General features: G+C 41.7%; 1 protein-coding gene across 1 annotated transcript; it reads left to right on the forward strand.

Moving 5' to 3' along the window:
- Positions 1-917: 917 nt before the first annotated feature.
- On the forward strand, positions 918-4,578 carry LOC107031136 (FRIGIDA-like protein 4a). The gene is made up of 3 exons (XM_015232376.2): positions 918-1,902; positions 3,148-3,323; positions 3,856-4,578. Exons 1-3 carry the CDS (start codon positions 999-1,001, stop codon positions 4,318-4,320), a joined length of 1,545 nt encoding a protein of 514 aa, XP_015087862.1. The 5' UTR covers positions 918-998; the 3' UTR covers positions 4,321-4,578.
- Positions 4,579-13,016: the final 8,438 nt, after the last annotated feature.

The following is a 13,016-nucleotide window of genomic DNA, read 5'->3' on the forward strand; positions in this document are numbered from 1 at the left end:
AGGTTAAATCCATCTTAGAATTTCAAATTTAAATCTCAAACTTATATTGTTATTATTCAAAGCCTTCCATAAAATTTTTAAATCTGTAGATGCTTTTATCACCATAAGAAAGTAGATAAAAATTATCTTTATCTGACTTTGTAATTGAAAGGTTAAATTCACCTTAATATTTCAAATTTAAATCTCAGACATATATTTTTATATTCAAACCCTTCCATAAAATTTTTTAAATCTGTAGATATTTTTATCATCATCAGAGAATAGATAAAAATTATCTTTATTTAAGAAACAAAACAAACTAAGGAACAATTCATATCCACCAAAATTTGAATAATGCATTAACTAACCTTCCTTATAAATTATTTTTCAATGTTAAATTAATTACTATTTCCTCCGTCCCATTTTATGTGACACTATTTTTTTTGGGTCAGTACCAAAAAGAATATCACATTTCCTTATATGGTAAGTATTTAAAGGTGTAATTTCTCTTTTATCTTTGTTGGTCCCATTTAATTTTAATTAGTATTTTAATACATTTATGAGGAGAGATAAAAGTGAGTATAATTTTAAAAGACAATTTAATAAACAATTTAAAATCTTCAATTATTTTTTAAATTTCATGCCGAATCAAATAGTGCCACATAAAATAAAATAACAAAAATATTATTTTTTTAAATATAATATTAAAATATATCTTGAATATTGCCTCTCTAATAAAAAAAAATACTTATCAATCCATTTCGATTAAATAATTGTTTGTCCTAATGTAAGGATTAGTATTTTTCCCTGTAGTTGAAATATAGAAACTTCCTAAATTCTCTCCGACAGACAGAAACACACGTGGCGATAATCAGTTCGTCCACGTCATCATCTTCTACTATTCCCCTCTTTACCTTAACTTTATCATCACCACCAAACCCCTCAAAATCACTTTGTCCCCTTCCCCAATTCCTCCCTTTTCAAATTTTCTAGGGTTTCCTATTCCCAATAATTTAACTATGGGTTCACTCGCCGATCCCGGCGAACTCGACTCGGTGGAGCCGCCGCCACAGCAGCCGAGTTTCGATGAGTTCCAGCGACAAACTTCTCTAATGACAAGTTGTACTCTTCTCTGGAAGGAACTTTCTGATCATTTCACTTCACTTGAACAAGATATCCTCAAAAAGTCGGAAGCTTTGAAAGCTAAAATCCAAACTTTGGATTCCGAAACTAAAGCATCTCTTGAAGTTCTGGAACAGCGTGAGACTTCAATGAATGTTTCACTTTCAATTGCTTTGCAGAAAGTTGTTGAGAACAAAAAAGCTGCTATTTTGGCTTTGGATGAAGGTGTGGAGCAGCCAGAAGTTGATGATTCTACTGGATTGTTGTTAAAATTGAAGAGTTTTTGTGTCAAGATGGATTCTAGAAGTTTCTGGAACTTTCTGACGGCGAAGAAGAAGGATTTGGATTCGCTTAGGCTGGAAATCCCGAAAGCGTTGGGGGAATGTGTGGATCCGCCGAGGTTTGTGTTGGAATCGATATCGGAGGTGTTTCCGGAGGATAAGAGGGAAGAGAGGAATGAAAGGAACAATGATTTGGGGTGGGCTTGTGTTTTGATGTTGGAATCGTTGATTCCTGTGATGATGGATCCTGTTTTGGGTAATGAGAGGAAATTGGTGACTCCAAGTGTGAAGGATAAGGCTAATGAGATTGCGGAGATTTGGAAGAGGAGTTTGGATGAAAGAGGTGGGATTGAGAATGTGAAGACACCAGATGTGCATACTTTCTTGCAGCATTTGGTGACTTTTGGAGTTGTGAAGGATGAGGACTTTGATTTGTATAGGAAACTTGTTGTTGGGTCTGCTTGGAGGAAGCAGATGCCTAAACTTGCTATCTCTCTTGGCCTTGGTGATAAAATGCCTGGTAATCTTTTGTGTTTATGTAATTCCATGTTGTTTATGTTGTTGCTTTGGCTTGAAAAAATAGGAGTAGTTTGAACTCCATGGTGAAATGGGTCTAAATTCAGCAAAGTGGCTTAAGATTTAGTGGTAGTTTTTGTTGTCATCGGTCTTCTGTTCTGAGTACTTGTTAATTAGGAAATTTAGCTTAGTAGCTTTGATTGAGTGACCTTGTGGTGCAATATTGTCATTTTGCCCTTGTTTTTCCATTTCTTGAGCTGGGATTCCTTATGGGATGTTTTCTCAAAGCCAAATTAGGCTATTAACTGAGATCTACTGTTGGTATTAGGAAATCTTACTTTATAAGGGCTATTATCAGACCAGAGAAGTGGGTCTTTGCAAGGGGACTTCCATAGTTGTTTGAATGGGGGAGCTGCTTCTGAGGTGTCTCCTAGCTAGTCTCGGGAATGGTCTTTTGATTTATGCTAGTATTTTTTTCAGTCTGCCATTTTATGTTATGATGTTCAGCTAAACTGTTGTAATCTGAGGGCATTCTTACTTGTGTAGTGGAGTAGATTAGGAGTTGTATGAGATAGATCTTGTCTTCACTACTGATGAGAGTCCCATGTGGTGTTTAGTTGTTTAGTCCTAGTTGGCTGTCTCCTTGTCGTGGAAAATTTGCATGGCGACTTCAAATGCTTTGTTTGTGGTTGAGTTTGAATTCTGTATTTTCAAAATAAACATCTAAAGCATGTTCATCGAGGTCCAGCTTTTTCTCCTCCTATCTTGATTGGTTATAACAAAATGCATTCCCTTTGCTTCTTCTGTGGAAGTGCTAGGTCTATAAAGCGATGAAAATGAATGCCTAGACTGGTCACATGCCTTAAATTCTTTCTGTACTTCTATTTGTAAAGTATGGTGTATCAAATATTATTCTTCAGTCCAACATTTTTTGTATTGAACTGTTGGAAGGAACACAATGAGAACTTTTCGAAAGCAGGATCTAAGGTAGTGTTTGAGGGCAAGTAATTTGTGCTTATGCACATGAAACCTGCTATTTTGGGATCTCCAGAGCATCCCTCTTTTTTCTGATCTAGATGCTTTTATATTTATATACCATCTTAATGGGGTTTGTTTGGTTGTAGGTATGTGGTAAGGTAATAGATTTAAGGATTGTCACTGCACTTTATATGTGCTTGCAATTTCATTTTTATCTGTTACTTAAGAAATGATTCTTGGTATGTAATTATGCTGTTATTTTTGTCTGCAGAGATGATTGAAGAACTGATCAGCCGGGGACAGCAAGTTGATGCTGTACATTTCACTTATGAAGTTGGACTTGCAGATAAGTTCCCTCCTGTTCCTCTTCTGAAAGCTTTTCTAAAAGATGCGAAAAAAGCTGCTGCTGCAATCCTGGAAGATCCTAATAATTTTGGTCGAGCTGTGGTATTGTCCTATTCTTTTTCTCCTGCTATGTATCTCATCTATAGGTATCCTGTATCTGTTTTCCAGATTGTCCCAGTTATCTTGTTCGACAGTAGTGGTAGTTGGCTATGATTGTCTCTGTCTCTCTCTTTCTGCTATTCTCTCTCTGCCAATAACGCCATTAGGTTCAGTCATTGTAACTATACTTTTTTTTTTGGAAAGAAAATATTAGGTGTTCAGCTTTGCCAAGTTCTGCATACTTCTGTTTGTGCTTCTGTAGAAACTGGAGGGTCTAGACATAGTCAGTGAAGTGTTGCCTAACATCTTGATGTTATAATGGAAGAAATCTTAGCTCCCCTCACAGCATGTCTGTCCTAGATATGCTATGATGCCATTGAGCTCTAAGCTCAAAGGTTCATGTGAAAGTTTAACGATTTGTGGTTTATGTCTATCCAGTGCATTCAAGATTACGACGACAACAGAAACATGGGGGTTATTTATGGATGTTTGTTTATTTGAATTTACTCATTTGTTGCTTATTCATGTTTTACAGCATTTTGCTTCTAAGAAAGAGCAATCAGCAATTCGTTCTGTTCTCAAGTGCATTGAAGAATACAAGCTTGAAGCTGAATTTCCACCAGAGAACCTTAAGAAGCAGCTTGAGCAATTGGAGAAGCCGAAGAATGAGAAGAAGAGGCCAGCTGCTTTACCAGCAAACAAAAGAACGAGAGCCAATAATGGTGGTCCTATGCCTCCTGCTAAGGCAGGCCGTTCAACAAATGCCTACGTTTCATCTTTCCCTGTAGCTCCAGCATTTGTTAGGTCTCCACCACACACCCAATACCCTCAAGCAGTTCCAGCATATGCCTCACCACCAACCATCTACGGCAGCAGGAGCCCACCTTACCCTTACTCCCCAGAAGCTGCCCCCTATCCAGGCACCCCAGTGAACTACTCTCCGTACGGAGGCTACTGCAATGGAATGGCCCCAGCTTACCAGCAAGCTTACTACCGATAGACATAACATGAATCTAAACTGGTGACAACTGATATGATGACCCAATCTAAATTTCTTTCTTTATATGGCTTGTAATCAGTAATCACTAACCTTTAATGGTAGCTTTATGTGTGTGTTAATTCTAATTCTGACTTTTATCCTGCTATCTTGCTCTGCAATACTGCAGGTTGTATTTCTGATGTTAATTGAATGTGTAGTACTAGGTGGTTGTGAAAAGTAATCAATATGCTTAACAATGACTATTTGGTGCTTGGCTCACAGGAATGACTGCTGAATTTGTTCATTTCTGTCCAACGATAATATCTGAGAACAAAATGTGTTGAGAGGTGTTGTCATAGTTTCCCTGTTGGATAGATTAGTTTTTTATTGCCTCCTGCTGAATCTTCTTTTTGAATCTTCAAAATCTTAAACCTTGAAAAACAGTTCAACTCCTCAAATGACTCGAACAACAGTGATCAGTTCATGGCTTGATTCTATCTCTCGACTCTCATATCACGTGTACGTGCGTCTAGCTCACAATGCATCTAACTTCCACGTAACGTGTTGTGCTCTTACTGTCCACGCACAGAGTTTATACATGAAATTTATAAGTTTTCATAATATGCATTGTCAATCTTTAAACAATGTCTAAAGGAAGATGTGATAATTTTCAACCAACATTGTCTACGTTTTGGGTGTTTCTTCTTCTGGTTCTTTCCTTTAAATCTAACCATATATTATATAGGGTAGAATATCATTTTAATGTTTAATATTAAAAAAAAAAGTAATTTTCTAGTATATAGAATATAAGAATTCATTAAATCTACTTTCTATTTTATCATGTTTTTATTTGGGCAACTTTCACATATAGCAAATATAAAATTCATAATTGTATGCTATAGCAAGTTTGCATAATTACACTCCATAGCAAACATATAAATGTATAATTCGACATACATATACAATTGAAGCGAATTGTATAAAACGAACTGTATAAAACGAGAAAGAGAAAGAGACTTGGGCAGGGAATTGTTAAAAACGAAGTGTATAAAACGAATTGTATAATTATAAGTGTATAGAACGATTATATACAATTTGATTTTGGATAAAATGAGAAAGAGAGAAAGGCAAAAGAGACGTGACAGGAAATACATCTAAGCCTCTCGTATCATTCTTTGTATTATACGCGCTTCAGGGCTCGTTTGACCTTTAAAATGGGTCGGACTGGCCGTGAGGGCCAACTGGATGCACAGCCAATGTCCTGACGGACGTCCACAAATTTTTTTGATATTTTTAACGTCGGAATCCGGATCATCCAAAAAAAGGTTTGCTATAGCACACGAAAATCGTCGAAATAAAGGGTATGCGTGCTTCAAGACTCGTTTGACCTTGAAAATGAGCCAGACTTCTTGAGAGGGCAAACCGGATGCATAGCCAAGGTCTTGGTGGACGTCCACAAAAACTTTTGGCATTTTTGACATTGGTTCCGGATCACCCAAAAAATGGTTTGCTATAGCACACGAAAATCGTCGAAATAAAGGGTATGCGTGCTTCAAGACTCGTTTGACCTTGAAAATGAGCCAGACTTCTTGAGAGGGCAAACCGGATGCATAGCCAAGGTCTTGGTGGACGGCCACAAAAACTTTTGGCATTTTTGACATTGGTTCCGGATCACCCAAAAAATGGTTTGCTATAGCACACGAAAATCGTTGAAATGGGGGGTATGCGCGCATCGGGAATCGTTTGACCTTGAAAATGGGTCGGAATGGCCGTTAGGGGCAACCGGATGCATTTCCAAGGTCTTGACGGACGTCCAAAAACACTTTTGGAATTTTTGACGACGGAATCCAGATCACCTAAAAAAATGGTTTGCTATAGCACACAAAAATCATCGAAATGGGGGGTATGCGCGCTTCGGGACTATTTTGACCTTGAAAATGGGTCGGACTGGCTGTTAGGGGCAACCAGATGCATTGACAAGGTCTTGACGGACGCCCAAAAAAACTTTTGGCATTTTTGACGACGGAACCCGGATCACCCAAAAATTGGTTTGCTATAGTACACGAAAATCATCGAAATGGGGAGTATGTGCGCTTCGGGGCTCGTTTGACCATGAAAATGGGTCGGGCTAGCCGTGAGGGCCAACCAGATGCATAGCCGAGGTCTTGATGGACGTACACAAAAACTTTTGGGATTTTTGACGTCGGAATCTGTATCACCAAAAAACTGGTTTGCTATAGCACACGAAAATCATCGAAATGGGGGGTATATGCGCTTTAGGGCTTGTTTGACCTTTAAAATGGGTCAGACTGGCCGTGAGGGCCAACAGGATGCATAGCCATGGTCATGAAGGAGGTCCACAAAAATTTTTGGCATTTTTGGCTTCGGAATCTAGATCACCCAAAAAATGGTTTGCTATAGCACACAAAAATCGTCGAAATGAGGGGTATGCTCGCTTCGGGGATCGTTTGACCTTCAAAACGGATCGGACTGGCCGTGAGGGCCAACCGGCTGCATAGGCAAGGTCTTGATTGACGTCCACAAAAAAATTTGGTATTTTTGACGCCGGAATTCGGATCACCTAAAAAATGGATTGCTATTGCATACGAAAATCGTTGAAATGACGGGTATGCTCGCTTCGGGGCTCGTTTGACCTTCAAAATGGGTCGGACTGGCCATGATGGCCAACCGGTTGCATATACAAGGTCTTGACGGACGTCCACAAAAAAATTTAGCATTTTTGACGTCGGAATCCGGATAACCCAAAAAATGATTTGCTATAGCACACGAAAATCATCGAAATGGGGGGTATGCGCTTCGAGGCTCGTTTGACCTTGAAAATTGGTCGTACTGGCCGTGATGGCCAACCAGCTGCATATATAAGGTCTTGACGGACGTCCACAAAAAAAATTGGCATTATTGACTTCGGAATCCGGATAACCCAAAAAATGGTTTGCAATAGCACACGAAAATCGTCAAAATGAGGGGTATGCGCGCTTCGGGGCTCGTTTGATCATCAAACTGGGTTGGAATGGCCGTGAGGGCCAACCGGCTGCATAGACAAGGTCTTGACAGACGTCCACAAAAAAATTTGGCATTTTTGACGTCGGAATCCGGATAACCCAAAAAATGGTTTGCTATAGCACACAAAAATCGTCGAAATGGGGGGTATGCGCGCTTCGAGGCTCGTTTTACTTTGCAAATGAGTTGGATTGGACGTGATGGCCAACTGGCTGCATAGCCAAGGTATTGACGTACGTCCACAAAAAAATTGGAATTTTGACGTCTTAATCTTGATCACCCAAAAAATGGTTTGCTGTAGCACACGAAAATCGTCGAAATGAGGGGTATGCTCGCTTCGGGGCTCGTTTGACCTTCAAAATGGGTTGGACTGGCCGTGAGGGCCAACCGGCTGCATAGACAAGGTCTTAACGGACGTCCACAAAATTTTTTGGCATTTTTGATGTTGGAATTCGGATAACCCAAAAAATGGTTTGCTATAGCACACGAAAATCGTCGAAATAGGGGGTATGCACGCTTCGAGGCTCGTTTGACCTTGAGAATTGGTCGGACTGGTCGTGAGTTCCAACTGGATGCATAGAAAAGGTCTTGATGCACGTTAACAAAAAAGTTTGGCATTTTTGACGTCGGAATCCGGATCACCCTAAAAATGGTTTGCTATAGCGCACGAAAATCGTCTAAATAGGGGGTATGCGCGCTTCGGGGCTCGTTTGACCTTGAAAATGGGTCGGACTGGCCGTGATGGCCAACTGGCTGCATAGCCAAGGTCTTGACGGACGTCCACAAATTTTTTTGGCATTTTTGACGTCCGAATCCGGATCGCCTAAAAAATGGTTTGCTATTGCTTACGAAAATCGTCGAAATTGGGGTATGCTCGCTTCGGGGCTCGTTTGACCTTGAAAATGACTTGGATTGGTGGTGATGGCCAATTGGCTGCATAGCCAAGGTATTGACGGACGTGCACAAAAATTTTTGGCATTTTTGACGTAGGAATCCGGATAACCCAAAAAATGGTTTGCTATAGCACACGAAAATCGTCGAAATGGGGGGTATGCGCGCTTCGAGGCACGTTTGACCTTGAAAATGAGTTGGATTGGCCGTGATGGCCAACTGGATGCATATCCAAGTTCTTGATTTACGTCCACAAAAAAGTTTGGCATTTTTGACGTCGGAATCTGGATAACCCTAAAAATGGTTTGCTATAGCACACGAAAATCGTCTAAATAGGGGGGTATGCGCGCTTCGGGGCTCGTTTGACCTTGAAAATGGGTCGGACTGGTCGTGATGTCCAACTGGCTTCATAGCCAAGGTCTTGATGGACGTCCACAAAAATTTTTGGCATTCTTGACGTCGGAATCCGGATCACCTCAAAAATGGTTTTCTATTGCTTACGAAAATCATCGAAATTGGGGTATGCTCGCTTCGGGGCTCGTTTGACCTTGAAAATGTGTTGGATTGGCCTTGATAGCCAAACTGGCTTCATATCCAAGGTATTGACGGACGTCCACAAAAAGTTTTGGTATTTTTGACATCGGAATCCGGATCACCTAAAAAATGGTTTGCTATTGCTTACGAAAATCATCGAAATTGGGGTATGCTCGCTTCGGGGCTTGTTTGACTTTGAAAATGAGTTGGATTGGCTGTGTGGCCAACTGGTTGCATAGCCAAGGTATTGATGGACGTCCACAAAAATTTTTGGAATTTTTGACGTCTTAATCCGGTTCACCCAAAAAATGGTTTGCTATAGCACACGAAAATCGTTGAAATAATGGGTATGCTGGCTTCGGGGCTCATTTGACCTTCAAAATGGGTCGGACTGGCCGTGAGGGCCAACCGGCTGCATAGACAAGGTCTAGACGGGCGTCCACAAAAAAATTTGGCATTTTTGACGTCGGAATCCGGATCACCTAAAAAATGGTTTGCTATAGCACAGGAAAATCGTCGAAATGAGGGGTATGCTCGCTTGGGGGATCGTTTGACCTTCAAAATGGGTCGGACGGGCCGTGAGGGACAACCGAATGCATAAGCAAGGTCTTGACGGATGTCCACAAAAAAATTTGGCATTTTTGACGTCGGAATCCGGATCACCCAAAAAATGGTTTGCTATAGCACACGAAAATCGTCGAAATGAGGGGTATGCTCACTTCGGGGCTCATTTGACCTTCAAAATGGGTCGGACTGGCCGTGAGGGCCAACCGGCTGCATAGACAAGGTCTAGACGGGCGTCCACAAAAAAATTTTGCATTTTTGACGTCGAAATCCAGATCACCTAAAAAATGGTTTGATATTGCATATGAAAATCGTCGAAATGGGGGGTATGCGCGCTTCGAGGCTCGTTTGACCTTGAAAATGGGTGGGATTGGACGTGATGGCCAACTGGATGCATAGCCAAGGTCTTGACGCACGTCCTCAAAAAAGTTTGGCATTTTTGACGTCGGAATCTGGATCACCCTAAAAAAGGTTTGCTATAGCACACGAAAATCGTCTAAATAGGGGGGTATGTGCGCTTCGGTGCTCGTTTGACCTTGAAAATGGGTCGTACTGGCCGTGATGGACAACTGGATGCATAGCCAAGGTCTTGACAGACGTCCACAAAAATTTTGTCATTCTTGACGTCGGAATCCGGATCACCTAAAAAATGGTTTGCTATTGCTTACGAAAATCGTCGAAATTGAGGTAATCTCGCTTTGGGGCTCGTTTGACCTTGAAAATGTGTTGGATTGGCCGTGATAGCTAACTGGCTTCATAGCCAAGGTATTGATGGGTTGGATTGGCCGTGATAGCTAACTGGCTTCATAGCCAAGGTATTGACGGACTTCCACAAAAAGTTTTGGTATTTTTGACGTCGGAATCCGGATCACCTAAAAAATGGTTTGCTATTGCTTACGAAAATCATCGAAATTGGGGTATGCTCGCTTCGGGGCTTGTTTGACCTTAAAAATGAGTTGGATTGGCCGGTGGCCAACTGAATGCATAGCCAAGGTATTGACGGACGTCCACAAAATTTTTTGGAATTTTTGACATCTTAATCCGGTTCACCCAAAAAATAGTTTGCTATAGCACACGAAAATCGTCAAAATAAGGGGTATGCTCGTTTTGGGGCTCGTTTGACCTTCAAAATCGGTCAGACTGACCGTGAGGGCCAACCGTCTGCATAGACAAGGTCTAGACGGACGTCCACAAAAAAATTTAGCATTTTTTACGTTGGAATCCGGATCACCTAAAAATGGATTGCTATTGCATACGAAAATCGTCGAAATGAGGGGTATGCTCGCTTCGGGGATCGTTTGACCTTCAAAAAAGGTCGGACTGGCCGTGAGGGACAACCGGCTGCATAGAGAAGGTCTTGATGGACGTTTACAAAATTTTTTGGCATTTTTGACGTCGGAATCCCGAAAACCCAAAAAATGATTTGCTATAGCACACAAAAATCGTCAAAATGGGGAGTATGCGCGCTTCGAGGCTTGTTTGACCTTGAAAATGAGTTGGATTGGCCGTGATGGCCAACTGGCTGCATATCTAAGGTCTTGACGGACGTCCACAAAAGTTTTTGGCATTTTTGACGTCGGAATCTGGATAACCCAAAAAATGGTTTGCTATAGCACACGAAAATCGTTGAAATGGGGGGTATGCTTGCTTCGAGGCTCGTTTGACCTTGAAAATTGGTCGGACTGGCGTGAGGTTCAACTGGATGCATATCCAAGGTCTTGACTCACGTCCACAAAAAAGTTTGGCATTTTTGACATCGGAATCCGGATCACCCTAAAAATGGTTTGCTATAGCACATGAAAATCGTCTAATTAGGGGGGTATGCGCGCTTCGGGGCTCGTTTGACCTTGAAAATGGGTCGGACTGGCCGTGATGGCCAACTGGGTGCATAGCCAAGGTCTTGACGGACGTCCACAAAAATATTTGGCATTTTTGACGTCCGAATCCGGATTACCTAAAAAATGGTTTGCTATTGCTTACGAAATCATCGAAATTGGGGTATGCTTCCTTCGGGGATCGTTTAACCTTGAAAATGAGTTGGATTGGCCGTGATGACCAATTGGCTACATAGACAAGGTCTTGACGGACGTCCACAAAAAAAATGTCATTTTTGACATCGGAATCCGGATAACCCATAAAATGGTTTGCTATAGCACACGAAAATCGTCGAAATGGGGGGTATGCGCGCTTCGAGGCTCGTTAGACCTTGAAAATTGGTCGGACTTACCGTGAGGGCCAACTGGATGCATAGCCAAGGTCTTGATGCATGTCCACAAAAAGTTTGGCATTTTTGACGTCGGAATCCGGATCACCCTAAAAATGGTTTGCTATAGCACACGAAAATCGTCTAAATAGGGGGATATGTGCGCTTCGGTGCTCGTTTGACCTTGAAAATGGGTTGGACTGGTCGTGACGGCCAACTGGCTGCATAGACAAGCTCTTGACGGACGTCCACAAATAAAATTGGCATTATTGACGTCGGAATCCGGATAACCCAAAAAATGGTTTGCTATAGCACACGAAAATCGTCGAAATTGGGGTATGCGCGTTTCGAGGCTCGTTAGACCTTGAAAATTGGTCGGACTTGCCGTGAGGGCCAACTGGATGCATAGCCAAGGTCTTGACGGATGTCCACAAAAATTTTTGGCATTTTTGGTTGTCGGAATCCGGATCACCTAAAAAATGGTTTGCTATTGCTTACGAAAATCGTCGAAATTGGGGTATGCTCGCTTCGGGGCTCGTTTGACCTTGAAAATGAGTTGGATTGGCCGTAATATACAACTGGCTGCACAGCCAAGGTCTTGACGGACGTCCACAAAAATTTTTGGAATTTTTGACGTCTTAATCCGGATCACCCAAAAAATGGTTTTCTATAGCACACGAAAATCGTCGAAATGAGGGGTATGCTCGCTTCGGGGCTCGGTTGACCTTGAAAATGAGTTGGATTGGCCGTAATATACAACTGGCTGCACAGCCAAGGTCTTGACGGACGTCCACAAAAATTTTTGGCATTTTTGGTTGTCGGAATCCGGATCACCTAAAAAATGGTTTGCTATTGCTTACGAAAATCGTCGAAATGAGGGGTATGCTCGCTTCGGGGCTCGGTTGACCTTGAAAATGAGTTGGATTGGCCGTAATATACAACTGGCTGCACAGCCAAGGTCTTGACGGACGTCCACAAAAATTTTTGGCATTTTTGGTTGTCGGAATCCGGATCACCTAAAAAATGGTTTGCTATTGCTTACGAAAATCGTCGAAATGAGGGGTATGCTCGCTTCGGGGCTCGGTTGACCTTGAAAATGAGTTGGATTGGCCGTAATATACAACTGGCTGCACAGCCAAGGTCTTGACGGACGTCCACAAAAATTTTTGGCATTTTTGGTTGTCGGAATCCGGATCACCTAAAAAATGGTTTGCTATTGCTTACGAAAATCGTCGAAATGAGGGGTATGCTCGCTTCGGGGCTCGGTTGACCTTGAAAATGAGTTGGATTGGCCGTAATATACAACTGGCTGCACAGCCAAGGTCTTGACGGACGTCCACAAAAATTTTTGGCATTTTTGGTTGTCGGAATCCGGATCACCTAAAAAATGGTTTGCTATTGCTTACGAAAATCGTCGAAATGAGGGGTATGCTCGCTTCGGGGCTCGGTTGACCTTGAAAATGAGTTGGATTGGCCGTAATATACAACTGGCTGCACAGCCAAG

This window comes from Solanum pennellii, chromosome 9, assembly GCF_001406875.1.
Source record: "Solanum pennellii chromosome 9, SPENNV200".
NCBI classification, from domain to species: Eukaryota; Viridiplantae; Streptophyta; class Magnoliopsida; order Solanales; family Solanaceae; genus Solanum; species Solanum pennellii.

What these genes read in the sequence shown, in the direction of transcription:
- LOC107031136 (XM_015232376.2), top strand. Translation starts at nt 999, where the DNA reads ATGGGTTCACTCGCCGATCCCGGCGAACTCGACTCGGTGGAGCCGCCG. An exon ending in CCTTGGTGATAAAATGCCTG is followed by an intron (nt 1,903 to 3,147) that starts GTAATCTTTTGT and finishes TTTTGTCTGCAG; the next exon opens with AGATGATTGAAGAACTGATC. An exon ending in ATAATTTTGGTCGAGCTGTG is followed by an intron (nt 3,324 to 3,855) that starts GTATTGTCCTAT and finishes CATGTTTTACAG; the next exon opens with CATTTTGCTTCTAAGAAAGA.